The sequence below is a fragment of the Microtus oregoni genome, unplaced genomic scaffold (assembly GCF_018167655.1).
Source record: "Microtus oregoni isolate MIOR12 unplaced genomic scaffold, Mior012 000007F_ref0000211, whole genome shotgun sequence".
Lineage (NCBI taxonomy): Eukaryota > Metazoa > Chordata > Mammalia > Rodentia > Cricetidae > Microtus > Microtus oregoni.
Window position 1 is genome coordinate 24626213 of NW_024543066.1, and position 26051 is coordinate 24652263.

The following is a 26051-nucleotide window of genomic DNA, read 5'->3' on the forward strand; positions in this document are numbered from 1 at the left end:
ATATATAAATGAAAAAAAAATAAAGTTGAATAAGCAAAGTAACCAAGCATTGGAAAGATGGAATATCTTAGAAACCAACATGACATTTGTCTGTTTCGCTCACGTCAGCATCATCTCAGCATCCTGGACAACCTCTAAAAGAGCCAGGGAGCATGTCACTAAGTCCGAGCCTGATGATAATAGCTGAGGCCACTGACAACCGCCTCAACTGTAATCAACCGCACAAGCTGTAGGACGGTAAACTGTCGATGACGGTGCCTGGTGGCCTGGTCAGTCGATGTCACTTATCCCCCACATCCTGCTTACAAACTGTACCTGTCAGGATCACATGAACGAGGGTGAGAGACACACCTCGGTTGCTCAAATGCTTGCTGTGCCAGCATGAGAGTCTGAGCTCAGACCCTCAGTACCCAACTATTAACAGTGGGTAATTCGAGAACGAGAGTATTTTTTAATCTCTATATTTGACATTTTAAAACAAGTATCTATTACTTATGGGATAAATATAAACACCACTGCAAGTCAAATAGAAAGCTCAAAAGAATTATCATTTATACACACATGATATACTGCGAGCTGCCAGCAGACTCCTTCCTGAGAGTCTCATGGTGTAATTAGCGCATGTGTGCAGGCTGATGTCGGGTGTCACCCTCGGTCTCTATTCTTTTGAGGTAGGGCTTCTCACTGAACCCAGAGCTCTAGACTCTGCCTGTTTCCACTCCCTCAGCCCTGGAGTTGGAGAGGTTGCACTGCTGTTCCTAGCTATAAGTGTTTAGTAACGCTTGAAAACTACTGTTTCCATTTTTTACTCAAATTCTGTTACATTTTTCCCTAAAAACCTCCTACTGTCAAAAATTTGCCAGTTGCCTCTAACACGCCAACGGACTCAGATGTGGAAATTGACTGTGAGCTGTAAACTACCCTTATAAGTTCAGTTATAGGGGCTGGGGACATAATCAGTGGTTGTGAGTGCGTCCTGCTCTTCCTGGGAACCCAAGTTCGGTTCCCAGCACCTACTGGGGCAGCTCCCAGTCGCCTGCCTGGAACTCTAGATTTCCACCTCATTTTTATCTGGGTTTCTCAATGAACCCAGAGCTCTGGGGATCCCATTCCTCTGGACACTGTGGGTACTGCATGCATGTGCACAAATCCAAATACAGGCACACATATGAACATAATAAAAATAAAGTGGAGCTATCACGAACCTTTAAAGGTCTGCCTCCCAACTACCCCAGAATCAGCAAGAGATGAGCTCCCCACCCCCTCTGTGCTGGCTTCCCATCTTCATGCCCCACATACATTCACACACAACACAGGCTATCTGCGGTGAGCACGAGCCCAGATCGTCACCCCTCCCCGCCAATCCTGCTCTCTGCAGCGTTAAAGAGCTCAGGCCAGAGATTATCATATTCCTCTCCAACAGTCTCTGTCTGTCCTGATCCAGAGCAGATGGGAAGCATCCAGACTATAGCATGTCCTCAGAAAGCAAGCTATGGGGAAAGAGTGACATAATGGGAGTGGCCATTGGCCTGGACACGCCTTCCGAAGCCTGGCTCTTAGAGCTCAGATGGAATGGAACAGCCACCCCATCAGAGAACTACAGACAAACTACCACTCGGCCCTGCAAAGTGGGAGTATTTTTAAACGCATGGCATAATTTTTATTTATACTGAATACAATCTACCGTTTAGAGCTCCAAAACACAGATATGCCTGCTCCTTGCAACTTGTCGCCAATGGCGCTTTAACTACATCAACATCCAATGGACGCTGAACCTCAGCGCTGCTCTCACCGCACACACACCACACACAAACACACAAACACGGAGAACATCAGCTCTCACTGCGCGCACACACACACACACACACACGAAAATGGAGAACAGCAGCTCCCACTGCACACACACACACACACACACACACACACACAGAACAGCTCACTGCACACACATACAGAGAGAGAGAGAGAACAGCAGCTCTCACCACACACACACACACACACACACACACACACATACATGGAGAACATCAGCTCTCACCACACACACACACACAAACACGGAGAACATCAGCTCTCACTGCACACTACACAAAGTATATAGATTTTGGAACCCAAAATCCCATTAAACAAAAAGTAAGCCGCATTTATTCTTAAACATGGGCCTCTAGCAACAACTCCAGAACATTCAAATGCCATTTGTTTAAACCGAGGCTATCCACCCTACACTACTTACAATCTATACTAGTAACAGAATAACAGCTTTGAGTGTTGATAAGGATGGGCCACGGTTATTTAGAGGAAGAAAATGACCATGCAGCAGAACCCCAGTCCCCAGCTAGCCACTCAATCAGTACATGTGACAGGAGCACAAGTCCCTCGGCTATGAAACTTAGGCACATGCACCAAGGAGGTACTGTCAGGATTCGGCTGCACCATATACACGGTGGCATAGCAAGTACAGAAGATGCTATTGCTGCTATGACCACTACTTCAGACTGACAAATCCATGCTGAAAATGCCTCGTGCCATCGTTACCTGTTTGCTGTGCCATGACCAACAGCTACTTCTCATTACTAAACCCTCAGATCTGCTCCTGTATTTGGGGCACAACAGCATCCTCTAAACCGGAGCATAACATTTTTGGCTTAATAATGGCTGACAAGCAACATCTTCCTGCCTTTATAGAAATATTTACAAAAACACCAGGACATTATTTTCCGACAATGGAGGAGAGAAGTGTAGCATCATTCTGACCAAATTAAATGAGAAAAAACTTCTGTGCCCACAACAGCCCCTTGCACAGGCAACACAAAGCCTCTCCTGCCCACCCTCCTTCAAAGGTCAGCTCCACCATGGAACCTTAAGATTCTCAGGTCCCTCTTGTGTAGACCTGGATCCTCCCTTTCTCCCCAAACTCAGCTCTGTGAAGAGGCCCCTGACCTGACCCCTTCTGTGGGCTCCACTTCCCTGGCACAGCCTCCAAGCTTAGTAACTTAAGTACCAGAATTATCTGCAGCCTCCATCTTGGTGAGCAGCTCTTGTTCCTGCTCCGAGTGTTTTTTGTGTCTCCCCGGGCTTTCTACGGAAATATCAAGTATAAAGCAAAATGCACTAGAGAAGGGGTTCTATTATATGCTAATTTGTCCACATGAAGCATATAATCAATTAACTCCTGACTAGAATTAGGAGAAAAGCTGGAAGCAGCGCTCCTTGAATGTTTTCAGGGGAAGGCTAATTATGAAGTCTCCACATTTACCACGTCATTCTCCTTCTGCCTAAGCGCACATTTCCGTTTCCATGCAGCCTTTTACGCTGGAAGAGATTGGGATTTAAGCATGTGCGTATTTTTCTACGAAACAGTGGCATGATCCTTGTATTTTGGTTCTTGTAACTTTCTTTTTCTTTTGAGACAGGGTCTCACCACCATATAGCCCAGGCTAGACTCAAACTCAGGATCAACCTCTGGAGTATTGGGATTATACAGGCAGGGGAACCACATCCCGGACAATTTAGACTCTTCCAATCCTGTTTTACACCCACCAAAAACATTCAAAGAAAAAGTATAAAGGTCAAAAATTATCTGCAAGCATTCAAATACTGTGAAAAGCATTCATAAGCATAAGCTCTCACTTGAAGATCATACAACAGAAAATTAAATCCTAGGGCCAGCAAGATGACCAGGGGGAAAGGGCACCTGCTGCCACGTCTGAGAACCCGAGCTCAACCCAGAACCCACAGGATAAAAGGAGAGAACCAACTCCCACAAGGTGTCCTCTGACCTTTAGAGCACTCATGCAGTGATCCATGACCACACAAAATAATATACGCATGCCTACAAAAGTAATGGAAGTAATAAAAATATAAATGAGTGAAAGAAAATTGTAGCCTCCACTCAAGTTTTTCATATCCTACTTTCAAACTCCCCTTGTCATATGTTACCACAAAGATCACAAAGTCAACACTCAGACAGTGCTTTAATTGAACATCTTTTTCCTAGCAGTTCCAATGCTGATAAATACTTTAAGGACTGAGGTTCAACCCAAACATATTAACAGGAAAACTATCATAAATTTCCTCTATCTCAACTCAGATCTTAAAAAAAAAAATCAAACATGATCATCAACTGAAAACATTATCAACTGTAAGGGGTAAGACCATAAAACTCTGCATTCTTATGACTCTGTGTCTATCTGTGTATACATATTTACACACACACACATTCAGGCTGTTATCTAGACACAAAACCAAAACATTCCAAAAAAATTCAAGCAAGCTCTCTTCTGTATAAGTACTTCTGAGTACATTTTCAGAGCAGTAATTCGGTATCTCAAGAGATGAACATTCATGTTTCATAGGACATGGACTGCTAATTTCAGTCTACCCTTAAAATAGAACAGTTCAACTAATATTAGACTCAACTGTTATACGGCACTGTAGCTGCCAACAAACTGGATATCTGAACCGCTGCAGCCACTTATATAGATACCAGAGCAAACTGTCAGATTGCTGAGCACTGAGCCCATACACTCTCCAAAGTAGGCACAATGCATAGTGTTCTTAGCAGAAATATAATACACAGTGCACAAAACACTGTGACCACATGAAAGAAAGAAAGAAAAACAATTGGGCTTTCATTTACTTTAAAAACTAAAAACATCTATAAAATAGTCATTCAAAACCATTGTGGGGTGCTGGAGAGATGGCTCAGTTGTAGGAGTGCTTGCTACACAAGCATGAGGACCTGAATTGACATCCAAAGCACCTACATAAAAATCTGTGTGGCTTACAATCACAGCGCTGTGGGCAGCAGACGGCAGGATCACTGAAGTTCAATGGCTGCCAGTCTATTTCCAGGTTCAGTGAGATTATCTCAAGGGAATAGGGCAGAAATGATAAAGCAGGACACTCAATGCCCTCCTCCGACCTTCACATGCAGCTGTGTCCACCTGCACACACACACACACACACACACACGTATGCATACACACACCACATACATACACCTCACATACACACAGAGAGGTGGGAGAGAGAAACACTTTTAAAAATAGACAAGGAAAAGAGGTTCGATACAAAGGACCACTGACCACTGCCTAGCACTGGTTCCCAGAACATGTAAAACAGTAAGAAAATAAAAACAACCAAATAAGAAAGCGGAGTAATGCACACTGGGTGGAGGTGGGTACTGAGTTTACCCGGCAACAGAAAGCCCCTGGGTCTGGTCTGATTGCCAGCACCACAGTCCCACACAAAGGAAAGGGGGGAAAGACGTAAACACATCTCCAAAGGAGATACAGAAGCAGCCAGTAGATACATGGAAAGATGTTCAAGATCATCTATTAATTGCAAATTAAAACCAACAACGAACAGAGCTCAAATATGAAAGCGCAATGGCACCACCATGGCTTGAATAAAACCCTGTTGAAGTTGAATGCTCTAGCGCAGAGGTGCCAGGAGGTGGAACCCTTGCCGGTGAGGAGGCCATGGGGTCAGTGTCCTCGTTAGTGGACTGAGTAAACTGGGCCGCTCCCCTGACCCAGTAGGTTCTCCCTTCTCACTGCTCTGCCAGGATCTGAGACAGCAGGGGGCCCTCCTCAGAAACAGATGAGATGTGGCTGCCTGAACTCGGATTAGAACAATGAACCCAAACAGACCTTTCTTATAACTTACCCAGCCTTTTGCTATGGCAACACAAAACAGACTAAGACAAACATCCAAGGCTGGTGTGGACATGGGACGACAGAAAGTCTCAGTCACTGCTGGTGGAAACAGAAAATGGCCCAGCCACGTTAGAAGAAAGCTTAGCTGTTTCTCACAGACCTAAACTAATACCCGAGGATCCATCCCGTTCATTCCTCTGCCTCAGTGACTGGAAAGTCCACATTTAAAGCCATTCACACAATTGTTTACAGAAGCTTTTCTAAAGGTTTAGAAAAACAAAAATGAAAAGCAAGCAACATGCCCTAACTGGGCGAACAGATTTAAATGATGGGGCATTAACAAGAGACTATTACTCAGCAATAAGAAGAAATGGTACGTTAGGCCAATGAAAGACAAGGTGTACAAGGCCTGGTAAGCCTGCAGTCCCAATGCTTGAGAGAAGAGTGAGTCTGAGGGTGAGCTTGGGTTACACAAGTTCCAGGTCAGCTTGGGCTACATGCTAAGATCTTGTCTCCAAAAACCAACGAACCAACAAAACAAACAGAAAACCCTGAAAGATATGGGAACATTACGACACGCTAGGTGCTAGTATGACCAGGACATATACCATATGATTCTAACTGAACTGAGATCTAAAAAAAGGCCTCGAAAGATTGTTTTAAGTAGTAAACCTATTCCGTATTATTCTGTAATGGTAGACACATGGCATATTTGTCAAAACCTGCAGAAGAAAAATTACTGTAACTACGGATCGTAGTTATAACACATGCAACCATACATATCAACAGAGCAAACTCGGGACAAGGGGGCACCATACACAAAGTCATAGTTTTTTCCTTAAACCAAAATCTGTTCTAAAAGCTAAGTGGGCTTTTTGGATATTTTTGTTTTGTTTTTTGTCACAAACCAGGACCAGCTAGAGACCTGAGCTCTTGGGCACGCTCCACCCACCAGTCTGCTGTCAGATTACTTCAGTCTTTCATCTTCCCTGCTGAGTTAGTATCGTGGGATAAGTAAACTACAAAGGGCTTCGTAGGCCCCACACCAAGAATACATGGAGTCACACTGGCATGAACAGCACAGAAAACTGAAACACTGAATGCATAAGAACATGTTTCTAATTCCCTGACACAATAGTAGCTTTGTACAGGATATCTAAGGCTGGGATCCACTAGGAATATTTTCCCCCACCAGGAAAAGGAAAATCAAGACTTTGTTAACTCTCTTGGACAATTCTATCTAGGAAACATTCCAGGCACGTATCAAAGCAGCCACATGTAGTGCTGGCATTTACCAAAACTTAATACTTTTCAAGGTTCCATCAATCTAAACATACTAAAGGTTATCACATTTTCATAGATATCTACAAAATTAGAGTTTATAAATTAGCTAAAATAAAACAGTTCAAGTTCTAAAATCTACTGAGCATTTCAAGTGAAGTCACTTCTACGTATTTGAAACTACTGTTACTTCGTGCCATTTAACACACCTCAGAAGTTCTAGCTTCACTCAAAATCAGATCCTCAATAAAATATTTCCATCAAAACTGTTCTGTAGCATTTACTTGTCAAGGTAATGTCACTCAAAATGCACAGCTTATGTCAAATGTACTCTTGACATTCAGATGCAAACGCTATCACCGATAACGCCATCTCAGGAAAACTGACTCCATTAAGCCTCTGTTTTTAGGTCTGTGAAATGGCAATGGTTGTAAAGAGAACTATGGAAATTAAAAATTCAGAGACTCCTAGTTTAGAAATCATAACCTACCAGCGCCCTCTTAACCTTTCTGCCCTCCTTATTCTCCATCCAATCCTCCACCTAGCTACAAAACTAAAGCAAATATGTGGTCCTTGGCATGGCATCTAGGCCTCTCTTCAGTATGATCCACACAAGCCTCCCTTCAATCAAAATTCCCTTATCAGTGGACTTTGGAGTCACGCCCATGGCTACCCTCTACTTCGCATTCATCCCTGAAATTATGCCTTGTCCAAGAGCACATCTCATTTGACCTTAACTATAAAGCTTTCCCTGCAGCACACATGTCCCTGGGTTGAGGTGATGATAAAGTACTTGCCTTGTGTCCTTGTGTCCACAGATGTGCCTTGCTTCCTGGCACACATTCTTTCTTAACCAATCCAGGACCACCTTCTCAGGGGTGGCCCCTCCCACACCGGGCTGGGCCCTCCTCCGTCAATAAACAGTTAACACCCCACAGACTGTCCAGAGCCCCATCTAATGGAGGCAATTCTTCAACTGGGGCTCCCTTTTCTCAGGTGTATTGATGACTTTGTTTCAAGCTGGCGGAAACTAACCAGCATATCCCTAAAACATGAGGAGCCAGCATCGCATGAAAAGCCAGGCCCAACAGCCTGTCTCTGTAATCCCTGGGCTGGGGAAAACAGACTTGGGTAGCTTCCTGGAGCTTACTAGCCAGCCAGTAGCCTGGCTAATGCAAGAGAATACACGGTGGATATACACCAGAGGACGACCCCACCCTCCACAAGCATGCACAGAAACACAGACAATACACACCAAAATAATGACAAGCACTCAAGAGAGTATGGGGAAGAGGGCTGTTGGTCCAAACACTTGAAGAAGCAATGCTGGATCTCAGCAAAATCCTGAACTTCATCTTTGGAAGCAGGAAAAACATAATCACAGTGTTACTAAGAGCTGAGAAATGGACACAGAAGTCTAGCCTATGCTGGTCTTCCAAGTCCTCACAGAGAGAAGCATGCATGTGTGTCACAGAGGTACCTGGGTTCTTTTTAATTCACAAGAAATCACAAGCATTCTAAAAGACAAATCGTCTCCCCATCTGCAATGCTTTTACGAGGTAGAAAGTTAGGGGTTGTGCTGCACGCTCTCCCCTTTCACGCTCTGCTATGGCACTAAGAGCAAGTGAACAGACAGCCTAGCTACTCCATCTGTGTGCAGCCTCCATGACTTCAGATGTTTTCATAATCTCCAATTTCATGATGAGGCTTTGGTCCAAGCTCCTCACACAGCCCAGCTCCTGGGACCCATCAGACACAAAGGCAGAAATACAAAGGCTTCATTGCCTCACTGTAAAACAACGAGGCAATAAATTATCCTCATCAATTCTGCATGCTGTCACTGCCCAAATGAAATTGTGAGGCCAGAAATTAAGCATCAACAAACTGCCCAAACTTAAACAAAGAACCTAAAAGTTCTTAAAAGCATGTTTTCTTTTTAAAGTACCTGGCAACAAATGTAGAGATCACCATTAAGTCGGAACAAAAGAAACAAAATAGCCAGGGTGACAGTGGAAGTTCAAAGTTCAATTATTAATAGCTAATAGGTCCTTACATTCCTGAGCTGATCCATACTTCTCATGTCGTAAAGCAATAGCCAAGCTCTCTGGCCAATTCAAATACTCATGATTCCGTGGAAATTACGCTTTAATCAACATTATAACATTTTCATTTCATTTTTAAAGTCCTCATAGTTCAATGACACTTTCCTCTCTTCCCACAACCTTTGCTGAAGTGTAATGTACTGGGTTACAATTATTAACACGCACCCCAACTTCAAGTTTTCAATTTAGCACAGACATTCTATCCTGTGTACCAGACACTGCCAGCTGTAAAAGCCAGTCGCCATTCTTTCCTTATTCTGTACAACTATAACTTCAATTGTGCTTGTGGCACAAGATGAATTCAGTCAAAACAACAATAAAAAAAAAAAAAACATTTTCTTCCTTGCGGATAGGGGTGGCTGGCAGATGAAACTGAGACAGGGAAGCCCGAGGAGTAGCGACCATATTGTAACTAGTAAGCGATCACATAAGAGAAGCTAAATGGCGAACTAGCAGTAGGCAAGTCTGTGTCCCTTCTGGCAAATGAAGATACTTTATATCCCTGGGTCATCCTGCCTTGAAGCTCTTGGGGGATGGGGGTTCTATTTAGTTAAGCACTGACATCATGTTTCTCAGGAACAGCTAACCTCAAGACACTCAACAAGTTAAACCCATTTTTTTAGCAAAACACAGACTAACACCACCTCACTCAATGTTACATGGTCATGATGTAGCATAAAGTTCACTTATTATGTAACCGTATGCCATGAGTATAGCATGAACACAGGAAATCTGAAATCAAGCTCTGCAGAATCCTGAAGCCATCCGAAGTCGCCTAAGCAAGATCATCCCAGAATGTGCTGTACAGAGCGGAGAACTTGCCGAGGCACTGACCCTAACATTCGCCTTGCCGGAGTACCAGAGCTGGTATGCAGAAAAGAGAGCGTATTAAGCAATCACAGGAGCTGGTATCCAGAAAAGAGAGAACATTTACCAATCACACGGCTCTTCGAGATGTCAAGACTGAACTGAAAATGGAAACTACTGTATTCTTGCTTACTTCAGCCACCAGAAACACAGTAATTCTACAGATACCTGTGGAGGACAGAAAACTTCACCTGTGGTCCAAACCATAAAAGGTTGTCTAGGCACTGCCGTAAGTAAATAACCGAACTGTCCACCAATTTTTACAGAGAATAATGTCCCCACATTTCTATTATTATTATTAACGTGTGGTGACAACAAATAAGTTCCAGATCACTGGCAGAATCAGTACCATGTTAGACCAAGAAACTTTAACATTTTCAAATTAATTTTCAATTAGACTAGCAAGATGTTTCAAATGACAGCAACAATCCTGGAAAACTCAGTTTGATCCCCAGAACCTGCACAAAAAGCCAGATCTAAGGAGTAGGAGGATGGGAAAGAGTGTGATAAAAATACATTGTGTGAGCCAGGCGGTAGTGATGCACACCTTTAATTACAACACTCAGGAGGCAGAAGCAGGGGAATCCCTTAGTTCAAGACCAGTCTGGTTACAGAGGAAGTTCCAGGACAGCCAGGGATACACAGAGAAACCCTGTGTCCAAAAAATAAAAATTACATTACAATGAAAGTCTCAAACAATAAATAAAAGTACAAATAAATAAAATACTAGATGCCATACTACATATCTGTGATCCAGTGTTCCTGTGACAAGACGGTTGACATAGACACGAGAATGGCCAGAAGCTCAGATGGCCAGCTAGCCTGCAGCAGGCTGCACAGCACACTGTGTGCACTTGCCTCAGTGGGCTGGAAGGAAGAACTGACTCCTTCCCAAAGTTGTCCTCTGACCCTCACAACTCACACACACACGACAGATACAAACACACATCACATGCATACTCACGCACATAACTAAGTAAAAACCACACAGAATAAAATATGATTCACACTGGCATTTTCACACTTAACATCATATAAAAGTATCTGTGTTGGGAAGACACGATCAATGACAACCCAGGCGGCAAGCAGCCCTTCAGATTAATGTGACAGCTAAGGATTCATCTATAACATTCATTTCGCTATACTTGAGAAGATGAAATCACTCTACCTTTTATACTAAGCTACTCAAAGTATTTCCTATCATACAGGGAATGTACTAGATAATTTACAATAGATAGAAAGGTGCTAACATGGGCAATTTCAAATATAAACAATATTAAAGAATTATGCTTTCTTTTAAATGCCTTTATTCACTCTGATTTGGTACCAAACCAGGAATGTTTTGACTATGAATCTGTTTTACAAATAACCGGATGAGAATATGATCCAGAAAACGGCACCCGTCTTTGTAGCAAATAAATCCTAGTGTTATTCTAGTTCAGTAAACAGTTGCCTATTTTTACTCTGACTTAAAGGACCGAAGCCATACACAAGAATAGCGCACACCATGAAAACCCAGAGCTTGCTCACCACTAACACTGTCTCCAGAGGGCCTGGGATGGAGTCCTCCCAAGACTGCATGAGGACTATGCCGAACAGGCTCCCAGCTTCCAAACCCAAGACTTCTAATTCCTAACATTATAGATTACTGTAATTTTATATTTTGACAACAGGCTCATTTTGAATTTACTCCAGTTGACTCTACCACTTACCCTACTCAACAGCTGGGCATATACCTGGCAACCCAGTCACACGGTACAGAAGAGCAAATGCACTCTTGTAACCAAGGATTTAAACTGAAATAAAAATCAAAATAATCTTTCTTCAAACTGGAACACACAATGTGTTGAACAATGCAGTATTTCAGAAAACTGAACTTGGAAAGTTTTGCAAATTGGCACTCCCTATTCAAAGCAGACAATTCTTTTCTGATTAGATCAGCCCTTATAGCCAGCCATTGGGATAATAAGTGCAGTAGTGAAGTCATCGTATTGGTCACTGATGGGAAATCAAAACTGGCTCTCAAACACATCAGGAAACAATGGCTTCCCCAGGTCTCCAGCCTTTCATAGAGTACGCTGGCCAACAAGCTTCTTTTCCTCTCCAAAACTAAGTGAAATTCAGAACATCTGTACAGCCAAATGCAATTTGATGACCTAAGCATTTCAAAACCACAAAGAGTGAGGGAAATACCCCCCTTGATTTCTGTCTGTGGAATCTTGGGCAAAATGTCTTAAGAAATTTATGTTTGAGTGCATTACTGGCAGTAATATTAGCATCAAAATGAAGTAATGAGAGATGCACAGTGGCCACTTATATTTAATTTTCTGTTATTTACCAGGACAAATAAGACAAGCTTTTAAACAAAGTCTTTTTCCTCAAGACTGGCCAAAATCAGCAGTCCGGTTATTTCTTTTTCAGTCACCTTAAATTACCCACTCACCACTGATACTGAACTTGATTGGACAAAAAAAAATTAAAAATAGAAAAATTAAAAGCACATATACATTGTAGACCTTCTTGCCTTTTCTTACAGCCTATTTTGCAATATTTCTCTTTTTTTAACTTTCTAGGGACAGCTAAGTAAGAATATTAAAAAAAAAAAAAGAAGCAAACCTCAGTACATTACATACACAAGCAAATGCCCAGATATGAGTAGGCTTAAAATATCAGTGCACTTGCTCAGAGTGGTATTATCCACAAGAGACTTTGGCACAAAGGAATTCCAGTTGTGTTTACAAAGATGATATGCAAAGTCTAAGAATGCCTGTCACAGAACACATTCTAGAAAGGCATGAAACATGACTGCAGGAAGACTCTGAGCTACAGGGAGCTCGGAAATTCTGTTAGTCAGCTTTAGATTTATATTAGTAACAGAAAACTGCATGCATTTTATTTAATTTGCAGAAACTGAGTTACTAACCCCAAGGCAAATATTCAGGAGATGCACTTGGACCCATCACAGGAAACCACTGTTAACTCTTTATTCACACACATCGGTGAGCCATCCTCACAACGGAATACGAAACAACCGTGAACTCCCAATAACACTGGTCTAGGCATACTTAAAAATACATTTCAGGAGACACAAAGACTCAACATGGGAAAGTACCATTTCCATTTTAGCTAGCATATTAACTTCAAAGTCAAAGCATTCCTAACATATATGTCCATGAGAATCAAGTTGGCACAAAATTTCCTGAACCTAAACAATCAGCAGAAAAAACATCTCAAATAGACGTCTTTATATTTAAATATATGACCAACTCTGAGATTAAAGTCTTCTTTTTATCATGATATGAAATAATTTTGGACTGCATTAAAGTTAGAATATAGTCGTAAGTAATAACTTTTTCACATAAGTACAATTTTTTTTTTAGAAAAAAAAAATGATGTGGTGGTTCATGGTGTGCTCAATACAAGAACCTTTGTAGGTAGGTCAAGCCTATAGCAGGTAGGACCAGCCAGGCTTGGAAATCTCACAGAGAAGTAATGGCATCCACCCTCCTAGGAAGAATTATGGCTAGGCTTGGTGCTTAAGAGCTTCTACAAAGGAAAAGAAAACGCAAAGTGCTTCTTGGAAACAGACCTCCCCCGCCCTCCATTCCACCGCCTACCCTTAGGGCGTCTCCGAACCCTCTCCCACCCAGCTCTGTTCTGGGGTACAGGATTTCATCCAGAGCACCTGACGGTCCCCAGAGCTGGTTCCGGCTGCTGTTTACTTGTGCCCACGCGGGGGTAGCTCTGATTTGGGAAAGGTAAAACGGTTCCCACCGGCCCTGCCCCGCCACGCAGCCCATCACAGGGATCTTGTACCTTTGTACCTCTCCAGGACGTCCTCGTAGGCCTGGAGGTACTCCTGCTCCTCCACGTACAGGTAGGCGGCGGGGGACAGGTACCCCGCCATGCCGGGGTCTGGGGTGCTGGCCGCGCCCGTGGGCCCGCGACCCGGGAGGGGGCGTCAGAAATCCCAGGCTGGAGGGACAGCGCGGCGGCAAGCCCGGGACAGCGACCCCAGGGAAGGCTTCGGGTGGCCGCGGGCGGTGGCGCGGGACAGGCAGCCTCCTGAGACTGCGCCCCGGGCCACGGCGCTGCGGAGGACAGCGCTGCCCCGCCGGGATGCGCCGCGCTTCTGCGGCATCTCCGGGCTGCGCCGCAGACGCCCGCCCGGGAGGAGGAGCAGCAGCGCTGGGCTCCGGCACCGCCCTCTGGCCCGCCCACCGCCCTCCGCCCGCCGCTGGTCCCAGCGCGGTTTCTATTTGGGACCCACAACAGGTGCGGGGAAACAAAGCCCCGGGGCTAGTCCCTACTGAGGGGCTGGAGGCTCTCCCCGTGGAAGGGGTATCGTCGACCATATTGGAAGTACTTTCCCTAGCCCATCTGACGGCATAGAGGACCAGGTCACTGTAACAGGGGACGAAAGGGACCGATCCGCGTCCTGGGGACGGACGTCCAGACCTGGCGGCCTCTGGAGGTGGCAGGGTGCTTCAGGGCCTGACAGTGCCTCCAGGGTCAGAGCTGCTGCAGACCAGCAGGCGGCCCCTCCCTTCTGCCCCCCAGAGCCTGCCGGCGCATCTGCTGCTGCTCTAGGAAGGACTGTCCATTCACCACAGTCCACACTACTGTCCCCTCCCTCTTCCCTTGTATTATTCACTAAACATAGTACTAGCATCCATTGAGCAAAGGGGATATAGTTCTGTTAAATTTGGTTCGCCATATGCTAAAATGAGTAACTTTAAAGGACCCCAAGATGAACCAACTGGCACTAGGCATGTAATGGATGTTTTTCAAAAACACTGACTGTAGTCCAGCAGCTGTGGATGGAATCCTGCATCCTCATTGTGGGTCACCACAAAGTAACTGATTATCTTCACAGGCAAATATGGGAAGATAGTAACTAAATGAAGCTCTGAGAATAAAAGAGTTTTTTTAGTGTTAGCTACCACTATTTCCATGCATAGAAAGCCCACTCGTTAACCATCTGGATATATGACACTTCTCTCTAAGTCTTCCATCTCCTATTTCCTCCTTTTGTTTCTACTGGCCTCTCCCCCCTTGACTCTTCCTTCGTTGATGTTTAGTGCTATGGAATTGAAACCATTTTCTGTCCACACTATATGAGGATGAAATATGCTTGAAAAGTGATTTCTGTTAGAATCAGGGCAGGTAACTCCTCCTCGGCAACTGACCTGCTTTTATTTCCCCAAATAAAGCACCTCATCTCTCTTCTCTAGCTAGATCACTTGTCTAGCTTGGTCTCTGGTTTGAGTTTGATCCCTGCGTATAATAAAACTCAATAAGCTGTTCTTGTGCATATTAGTTTATGTAGTAACCTTGGGACAAGTTCTTGAAATGAAGAGTTAACGATGAGTTCCCACTTCCACATGTCATTCATACAGACAGCCCTCGCTGAATACACAGTAAGGCCACGGAAGGAAAAGTCCACGACTTCATCAGCAACCGACACCCAGTAGCATCTGGTTTATGAATACAGTCAGCACATATTTTAGTGTTTTTAAACTGTCCATTTAAAGAGCCAGTCAGAATGAACACAATTAGCATCTGGGGTTTAGCCTTTGCCCCAAGCATTCTTGAAACCATAATAGTGGGTGGATATGCTAGTACTAACAGTATAATCCACAGGAAAGCAACCAGAGCACAGCATTAAGAACCTGGCTTTGGAGTCAAGACCGTCCGAATCCAGATCCTAACTGATGGACGGCCTTGGGTGCTTCTACTCACTGAGGGCATCTATGAACTGAGAAAACCACAGGTCCTATTGTATAGGGTGCTTACAGGCCTCCTGGGATGTATCTGTACCTGCTTAGAAGACACGGCACTATGCACATGGCTATCGCATCACTATAGAGTATTTTCCATGTTGCAAAAATGTTTTACGTTATCTACTTCTAGCTTCCATGTCTCTGTCCTATTTATCACCACAGCCATGAGTCTTCAATTAGGAAACTGGAGCTAAGAAAAGTTCAGTAATTGTCCAACCAAAACACAGCTAGAGATGGGCATAGTTGTGTACAGCTGTAATCCTGGCACTGGAGAGATGGCGGCAAGAGGGTCAGGATTCATGGTCAGCCTCAGCACACTGACAGAAAACTTGTGCCGAATGAGAACCTGTCTCATAAAACAGCAACAGACTCAGGGATGGTGGCAGAGGAGGAATTAAATCCAAACTTTCCTACATTCAGAATCAGATCCTCCAGTGCAGTGGTTCTCAACGTTCTTAATGCTGCTGCCCTTTAATACAGCTCCTCATGTTGTGGTGACCCCCCTCAGCCATAAAATTATTTTATTGCCATGCCATAACTGTAAGTTTGCTACTGCTATGAATCATAATGTAAATATCTGATATGAAGGATATCTGACGCGAACCATCTAAGGATCGCGACCCCAGGTTGAGAATCACTGCTCCAATCAGCCAATCCTAGCGTTAAAAAAAAAAAAAAATCTCTTTTAAAAACATTACCACTGAAGAACCAAGTGCTTTTACAGGTGATTTCAAGATGGAAAACCCAACTGACAATACCCTACAGCTAAGGACAGCGGATTTAAATTATTCACATCTAAAATGCACTTCTACAGTGTTGCGAAGTCCCCGTCCTTACCTATTATTCAGTCTCAGTGATCCGAGAAAGAGACGCTGAAGCCCTATAACTGCAGATTTTAATAAAATGAAGTGACAATAACTCCCCCACCCCTGAGACAGCATTTGTCTGTAGCTTTGGAACCTGTCCTGGAACTCACTCTGTAGATCAGGCTGGACTCAAACTCACAGAGATCTACCTGCTTCTGCCTCCTGAGTGCTGGAATCAAAAGTGTGCACCACTATGCCTGGCTCCCCACCTTGTTTTTTTTTGTTTGTTTGTTTGTTTTTTGTTTGTTTGTTTGTTTTTGTTTTTTCGAGACAGGGTTTCTCTGTGGTTTTGGAGCCTGTCCTGGAACTAGCTCTTGTAGACCAGGCTGGTCTCAAACTCACAGAGATCTGTCTGCCTGTCTCCCGAGTGCTGGGATTAAAGGCGTGCGCCACCACTGCCCAGCAGTAAATATTTTTTTCAGTGCTGTGCATCAAACCAAGGCCTTGGGCAGCCAAGGCAAGGGCTCCACCACTGAGCTATCTGTAGATAGAGATCAATAAAGTATGAGAAACATGTCACCATCACTGACTTCCTAGAACACAAACCTGACTGCATTACTGCACTGCTCTAAAACCTTTCAGCATCCCCGCTGTGTGCAGCGGGAGCAGCCCCAAGGGCTCCACACTGCAACTCCCAACGTAGTTTCTACCCTCCTTGCAATCCCTACACTTAGCTACACACGCCGCTTGCAGGTCACATTTAAACAAGTCCCCTGTCTTTGCTCACGCTGTTCCCTCCCTTTGAAGTGGCCTTCCCTGTCACCCTAATTCTATCAAGCTCTTTTGATCTCAGATCAAGTAGTACTTCCTCTCAACACCCTTCCAGGAGCCTCCCACATCTCCCTTCTCCCCAAGGTCAACGAGACTCCTCCGGTTCTTTTAATATTAGGTGCGTCCAGCCATGACGGCTAATCTCTCAAAGCATGTTGTAACCATCTGGCAGCTCATCTATTTGTCATATTAACTATGACTTTTTAAAGGCAGAACTGTGTTCTATTCTGTGTTTTACTCAATAGGCATGTGTTAACGACAGATGGATTAGGTTATCCTACAGCCCACGTGGTTTTTTGACTCAGGGGACACTTCACAAACATCTCTACTCTAATGGCCTTAAGAACTATCACACGAGCACCACAAACTTTCCCCCCACTTCCGACCTGCACTCCATCTTTCACAAGCGACGAATTCCAAACAAGAGCTGAGTTCCAAGAAGAACGTCAAATGTGTTGTAAAAGTAGAAATGGAAGTTTTAGTGGCACGCTTTCAAACTATCCTTATCACCTGGCTCCCTTAGACAGACTATACCCTCACTGCACTGGGTAAACAGTGGCCAGTCTGATACATAATACCCCTGAATCTCCTAATTTAGACACACAAGGGATTAAACAGACACTGTGGACTGGCTCCAACTCTGTCCTCCTTGTGGGATTATGATTTATGATTTGCATAGCAAACATGTAATTTACGAATATTTTAAAAAGCAGTGATATAGCTGGGTGGTGGTGGTGCACACCTTTAATCCCAGCAGAGGCAGGAGGATCTGTGAGTTCGAGGCCTAACAATAGCTAACAATAGCTAGTTCCAGGACAGGCGCCGAAGCTACAGAGAAACTTTGTCTCAAAAAAAAAAAAAAAAAAGCAGCAATATGCCTCTACACTTCCATATTGTTTGTTGTTCATTTAGTTTTATTCTATTTTTTGAAGAATTTGTGTGACTTTAGAAGTATATACTTTGAGGTCTCAGTAACCCATCTCAAACTCAGCGGATATTTCAGTGACCAGCACTAGCCTCTGCCCTCAGATCTGCAGTACCCTCTTCACCACTGCTCTCCCTGACCCCTCCATGCCTTTGCTTCCTACAGTGCTCAGTGGTGGGTAAGAGCAGCTCCCGTGACATATGCCTGCTAACATGTTCTGCAGTTTATGTAATCGCATTCCCTCTAACAAACACCTACCTGTTTCTACCTCATAAACTCCTTTACTACACAAACAAAACATCCACCTTCTGCAAAAACCACATGTTGGGTGTGGTGGTGCATGACTTGGATCCCAGCATCTGAGAGGCAGAAGTTGGCAGATCTCCAAGAGTTTGATGCCAGCCTGACCGATATAAGGAGTCTCAGGCTAGCCAGGGCTATACAGTGAGCCCATATAAAAACACACAAAAACCAAAACAACAACAGAACTACACGGAATAGGCTCCCTGCTTCGATGCCTAAGGCTTTCCACGCTGACAGCTTGTATACACCTTCCCTTCACCAATGTTCTCCTTTGGCTGAGCCAAAAGTCTGGGTCTGCTAGTGTCCTTCCGCTCCATGAGGCTTGAGCTGCAGTGAGCTCTCAAGAAGACAGAGGCAGGCCCAATGACTAAACACACACAGGAGGGCAGTCAGAGCCAAGGCCCAAACCACCTCACTCTCACTTGGCTTCCAAAGGCCATCGTCCCTCCCCTTCCCCTTCCTGCTCCACCCCTCCTTCTCCAAGGCTGGGTGACACCAGCCAGCATCTCACAACAGAAGCCAAAAGAAGCTCAGGGCTGTTGCCCCAGAAACCCTGACTACATAGTGATTGGCCAAGCTGTTTGTTTCTCTCATCATTAAAAAATCCCACTGGGGACCCTATGGAGACTCTAGGCACCCCGATGGCTGAAGACAAAGCCCCGATGGTGCAGTACCTGGGAAGCAAAGGCAACTATGAGAGCACAGCCCCCAACCCTGCCTAGTTAACAACTTGGGGACAGGAGAGGGAAGGAGGCCTGAACATCTGGCCTTTAGCCTTTGGCCTTTATAAGTGAATCTCCAGAGAAGTACCCAGCCCATCCTGCCCTATTACCATTCCAAGAGTGGGGAAAAACTTAAAGGAATGCAGAGCTATCCCCTCTCCTGTGACAGACCCACACAACCCGCATGTATGCCTGCACAAGCCCCAGGGGAGCTACGGGCCTGAAAGCTGCTTCCTTGGTGTTCTCAGCTTTCAGCTATGTGAAACAAGCTATCCCTCGCACAGGACAGAAACACCGGCCTCTCCCCATGTATTAATTAATCCAGAGTCCGTGATGGTCCCTCACAAACAATAAGGACACAAAGCACCTACGGACATGATGCATACAGAAAAGCTACATTAAAAAAAATGTTCAAATTGCTGGGTTATGCTCAGCATCCTAGGTACCAAAAACCATGAGACTTGAGTTAGACATGCGTATCTCAGTGCCCTTGGGGGGAAAAAAAGAAAAGAAAAGAAAGAAAACGAAGACTGGCCTCCCCCAGCTTCCAGCAAAATCCTCCAGAAAGTCTACGGTATTAATACTCTCTGGTTGCCTCGATGGTCAGTGTGCATCTACAGAAAGTTTAGCACAGATACCTGTAAATATTTGCTTGCTTTCAGAATCTATCGATTCATCCAACCAGAAAGCAGGGCCAAACAGCTTAGTCACCAGTGCAGGGAGGAGAAGCGCTCCGGGAAGTAAACATGGTCATTTCCTCCCCCACCTGAGACAATTTCTACCCAGTGCATCAGCTTGCAGATACAGCACCAGGGAACAGATGGGCGAATTTCTGCCACCCCCATCCCCTCCCCCACTTACCTGCTATCCGAAGCACAGCCCTCTCAGCCGGGTCCAGCACCGAGCCCCCATGAATCTTCCTTTTGGACCGCTCATGTTTAGGCAGATTCCAGGGTAAGGTGTCTCCAGGAGCTGGAGATGCTGAGCCAGATTTCTGGCTGAAATCATCCTCGTCAGAAAAATCCGCAGAGGAGGACATGGAGCAGCGGTAGGACGCGTTCCCGGAGCTCTGAGGAGGATGACACAGGAAAAGCTTAGCGGCAGAACGCTCACAAACGATCCCCCGCTTACAAATGATCATCAGTTACGATAACTCTGCCCCCTCCCCACCTCCAAGCTGCTCTCTCTGCCCGCCAGAGAAAACACACGCAAATAAAAATAAAATGAACTCCAGGGCTCACCATATTTTCTTGGCCAAGTCTGCTCCAACAGAAACAATAAGCAAGCAGTTCCAATGCATGAAGACCAGAAGGAAGAAGTGTGTGGCCTGCGCTCCAGCCACCAGCTCAACAAATGACTAGCCCAACAATGAAGCCAGAATCAACAGCCTTCCTGTGACAAATCTATAGTATCTGGCTCCCCCAGCAGGACAGAAGAAACATTTTCCATTACTAGCCTTCTGGTTAATTCATTAATGCAACTAACTTTGAGTTTCAAAAACAAAGCACAAACGCAGGATGTTGGGTCCCACCTCCTTTCCGTTTCAAGCCGCCTAGTCACAGGAACCTCCTTTTAAGCAGTTTTGAGCCCTGTGTCCTCTTTATTTAATTTTCTGCATGAGCCTGAAGCAGGTTCCCAGAAAGGCCGAGGAGGGAGGGAGGGCTGATTCTGAGAAGAGCCTTTTCTTAAGTCTGGGAGAGCACAAAAGCCTGTTTTCAAAAGCCAAAGGCAACGCCAATAAACAAACATCTGAACTCAGTTTAGAGTTCTTGAGATAATTTAAACTTCCAGTGGGGAACAACTGCCAATAATGTAAATGAGAAGGACACAGCGCAGGGACAGGAAGCCAAGTTCTCAGCTGAAGCCATCGCACAGTAAGATGAGAAACACAGACTTTTACCAAAACGCTTTGCCTGAAGGTTATTCCTCCCAGATCCTGCAGGAGCTCGGTATCCTCAGACTCAGATTTTTCATAAAAAGGCACACAGTGCTATTCCCTTCTTTTTCATTGGATTGTGTCTGTGACTATTTAGACAGTCTACAGCTCAGGGAGAAAAAGGTGCCGACTGTCTGTGCTGTGGACTGGATTAAAAACTCTCGAAAATATTGAAGGGTACTCTTCATTTGCCTCTTTGCTGGGGCTCAAGGTGACGATGCCAAACTAGCAAAACTTGAATTCCTCGAGATGAAAGCTGTAGCCATGGGTTCCCAAGCAGCAAGCTGCAGGCAGAAATCTCAGTGAGGCAAGCTCCAATTTGAAGCAAAAACACTGGTAACCGCAACAGCAACGGGATGTATGAGCAACATCCCAGCACTCACACAGGACCCGATAAACAGGCTATGACGGCATCAGGACCACGGACCACCGTTCAAACCACAGCTGTTCAGGGCCAAAGCACGAAGCATGGTAATATTTATCTAATTTATGTTCACTTTCTGGGTAATATGAAGACAGTAGGGAAAATAAATGAATACACTTGAATTTCTGTATTTTAAGCCACAGCATTTGGCTGTCATCAACCCAATTTATTTCCCTAATTTCTGAAAATCCAACTTGAGTTATCTGAGGTTTGCTGTTGGTGGGATCTAAAGGGAGGGGAGACCTTCTTAAGGACTTTTAGGGGTTATTGGAGTTCTCTAGTTTCCTCGTGTTCTGCTTGTCCTTTCTTAAGGCCATCCTTTACCTTTGAGATTGTACTATTTTAGTGAGACCAGTAATTTGCTAATCCGTCCTGAGATGGGAGGGATAACTGTGCCTTTCCAAAAACCACTGGTTATTGATTTTTGCAGAGTAAATTTTTTTAATGGTCAGAGTCTCAGCTGACTGAACAACAAAATGTGATTTATGCCATGACAGCAACACTATTAATCACCTCACAGCCAGATGGGAACAGTGACTTCCCTGGACCCAAGGGTGTTGACTGGCACAGCCTCTAATCTGGCCATGTAACTGATAACTAGATAAGAGAACGGTAAGAAAAAAAATTAGCAGGACCACATCTTTCAACAATTTACTATAGGGACATACAGACCACACACATTTATATCAGACATGCTTCTAAGCAGTAATGCTCCTACTTGTCTACAGGGTTCAAACCTTTTAACAGTTAGAGTATTCACTTTTTTTTCCCAAACACACACCGACCAAAATCACTTTTAGAACTGGAGGTACGTTCTACAAAATGAAAGCCCGTTTGACAGCTGGAAAACTAAGACTATATTTAAATGAAGCTACTTCAAAGTGGAGAGCTCACATAAATTTTTATATCCCTTATTGATCTGTAATGACTTGCCAAATCATGTCACTATCTTGGGGTGGAGAGAATAGTATGAGAACACTACTGTGTTTTATTTGTTTGGAGAAAAGTAAACAGTTCTCTGATCCAAACTCTAGAGCCTGACCTTTGATGAGGGCTTAGGACAAAGGAAAAAGACTCCAAGAGCATCAAAAGCTCCACGATCCTAGTTCTTATTCCATTGGTTGCCTGAAGATCAACTCCTATTGAAATACAAGTATCTATGTCCATCTATAGGAGACTAGTTAAATATACTGTGTCTATCCCATGGGCTACTCTGTAGCAGGTAAACAAAAAAGTTGATCTACATTTAACAAAGAAGAAATAATTCATATATAATGAAACCTTTAAAAAAATCCATATACATATGTGTACCCACTGTGTGTATAAAAAGACAGATGATGTATTACTACTCAAGAGTGGTTGTCTCTGGGCAATGACAAAGATTAACATGATTCATTTGTTTCTTACAATTTTTAAATTCACCAAAAGGAAATGTCCAGAGAAAATATCAGATATGGAAACTATATGTTCGGGGCTCAGGAGACCCACTGCAAAGTGAATGGAGCCCACTGAAGCCTCCTTCCAGAGCAAAACAAATAAGCCATTACACAGAAACTACATCAGCAAATGCACAGGCTTCTCTGGCCTCCTGACCCAGGGGTTAGGGCTCCAATTCACACCACCCTCTGTCATCACAGCTTGCAGATAACAAGGGAAATAGGAGCTAGTTCTCCAAAAAGGGAAAGGGTAATTGGGCTGTGAAGACAAAGCTGACATTTGTCGCTCTCCTTTTTTCCCCATGAATTGGTGAGCACTACCTCTGTACTCATACTGAGTTTCTATAACCAGAACAAATAAAAACACAACAACCCTCACCGGGTCTTCTACAACTCGAGACAGTAAACCAATTTTATCAAATTAGATCACTAAAAGATCACTCTAACGTTCCTGATAGCCAGTTCATTTACATGGTACAAAAACAACCAAAATCTTCTAATGCCAGGATAATTACATAATATGACATTTTAAAATGGACAGTAACTTTCTACTTGAAGTCCCAGGACAGAATCTGCACCGTCGACAGTGGGATTGCCTAACTGGATGTGGCCCAGCCTGCACGGCCTGATCTGTGAGAAACTGCCAGGAAATTGTCTTGGCACTGGGTACCCTCTAAAGCCACTGGAAAACAAGTCCAAAGAGAAGGATTTTGTGAAAGAGCCAGACATTCAGAGTCCCATGGGTTGAAGAGCACACTCTCAATGGCCCACACACTCATCGCCTATCCACATGTCTATATATGTATGGTTCACATTAATTTTTTAGAAAATAAGAGAAGAGGGGCTGGAGAGATGGCTCTGAGGTTAAGAGCACTAGCTGTTCTTCCAGAGATCCTAAGTTCAATTCCCAGCAACCATATGCTGGCTCACAACCATCCATAATGAGACCTGGTACCCTCTTCTAGCCTACAGGCACATATGCAGACAGAATACTGTATATATAATAAATAAATAAATTTTGAAAAAAATAAAAAATAAAAATAAGAGATTTACACAAATCCTGATTATGGGCTATTTTATAAGATATCTTCCGAGATTCTGCAAAACAATTCATAGTTTGAAACATATTTCCTAAAAAGAAGGGACTCTTCAGGATGTAACAGACCAAAAGGGCCACCAAATATGTGCATGTGTGTGCATGAGTGCATGTGTGTGAGAAAAGAGAGAGAGAGAGAGAGAGAGAGAGAGAGAGAGGAACCATGATTGAACTCTTTATTATTTAAATAAAAAGGAAGGGAAGGGAAGGAAAGGGAAGGGAAGGAGGGAGGGAGGAATGGAGGAAGGAAAAAAGAAAAAGAAAGGAAGGAGGAAGAGAGGGAAAGAGGGAGGGAGGGAGGGAGGGAGGGAGGGAGGGAGGGAGGGGCGGGCTAAAAACACATCCTAGGGAGAATTGGGAAAAATATAAACATGAGTCATGATGGTTTATCAGATACATCAGGACTGTAACTTTCTAAGGTGTGACAGTAATATGATAGTTATAGAAAAGATGTCCTGATCTTAAGGACATGCAGACTAAAGAAACGTGATGTCTGTAATTATTTTTAATTGAATTAAACAGAACTAGCCACTGTGATGACAGGATAACTACTCTTGATTCAGGGGACGGGTCCAAATAAAGAATTGAGGGGAAATACATAAAAAGTCTTTTTGGCTGCCTGTAGTGGAGAGGGAGGGTAGGGACTAAGCCGAGCCTAACCCTTGCGAGACAATACAGGTGCTCTGCCACCTGTCTGGCATCCTCAACCCTTGTCTGGCCTTGTCTTAGCTATGCTCTCCAGACCCATGATCCTCCTGCCGCAGACTCTCAAATGCTGGGATTACAGGCATCTGACACCACATCCTCCTGCTCTTTTCCACAAGTATCAAAGATTAGCTTCCTCTTGTTTTAAGACTTAAAAGTCATATCCCGTTTATGAAGCTCCACGTTGTTTATCTGTCCATCCACTGGTGAACACTTCAGTTGATTCCAGAGCTTGGCTAGTATGGATAATGAACGGGATTGCGGCATTAACTAAGGTCCCCATTAAAAGCATGGCTTCGGACTGGAGACATCTTCGCTAGAATTAGGACTGGCTTTCTTCCAGTTTAACCAGCATATTCCACACAGTTGCATCGTTTACTGAGTGACTGTAATCAGGGACTAGACTAAGCATTTAATTCATTAGTTGAACATCTGAAACAACAACCCAAAACAGAAAAAGATTTTGGGGGAACTTGAATTTCTTATCTACATTCACTCTATTAGAAGAACGTGGAGCCAAGACTTGGCACCTTCCAACTGCAAAGCCTGTGTTCTTGATCGTGCTGTGATCTCGAGAAAACAGAACATGCTCAAAACCCTCTAAGATCTTCCCATGTATTTGCATGAAAGTAGGAGTTTGAGGTCATCCTGGGCTACACAGCAAGAATTAGCTTAAAAGACAAAGGTATGGAAATAAAGACAGCAAGAACTAGCTTGTATTTAATATCTACAAATACAACTTTTCACAGGAAGAATATTTTAAATAATTTTCCACAGAGGAAAACAAACACATCCCTGAAAACAGTCCCACAAAACAGAAAGAAATCAGGGCCACAAACTATAATACCAAGACACTTCTGGTATTATAGACAATACTTAATCTTGCATTTTATGATAATGTTTGTTTATATCAGCCAGTTGAAAATATGTCTTGCCTATCTATAGGCGCCTTCCTTGAAGGAACGGGAAGGATGCTGGAAGTACAGAGGGATAAAATAGCAGACTTACAAGTAAGTATCTCTCCTTATAAATTCAGCTTAAAATGTATCTTCTAGGAATACTATAGAAACACTGATACAAATAAAGCAACTACAAGGGAACAGTGGGATCTGACTGGACCACTAAACTGCAGCACAGCACACCTCTGGGAGAACGCTACCCAGTGTTGCCAAGG

At 44.0% G+C, this 26051-nt stretch overlaps 1 protein-coding gene across 9 annotated transcripts in view; it reads right to left on the minus strand.

Annotated features, from left to right (window-relative positions):
- The window catches only part of Dst (dystonin), a 401984-nt gene that overhangs the window by 290700 nt on the left and 85233 nt on the right, over nt 1-26051 (minus strand). For 8 of the 9 annotated variants that reach the window (XM_041655211.1, XM_041655202.1, XM_041655203.1 and 5 more), the window contains exon 4: nt 20142-20349. In XM_041655211.1, the coding sequence (XP_041511145.1) occupies nt 20142-20349 (208 nt within the window). Of the gene's footprint in view, nt 1-20141; nt 20350-20521; nt 20642-26051 lie in introns of those variants that run through there. The other variant, XM_041655208.1, reaches the window with a different exon arrangement.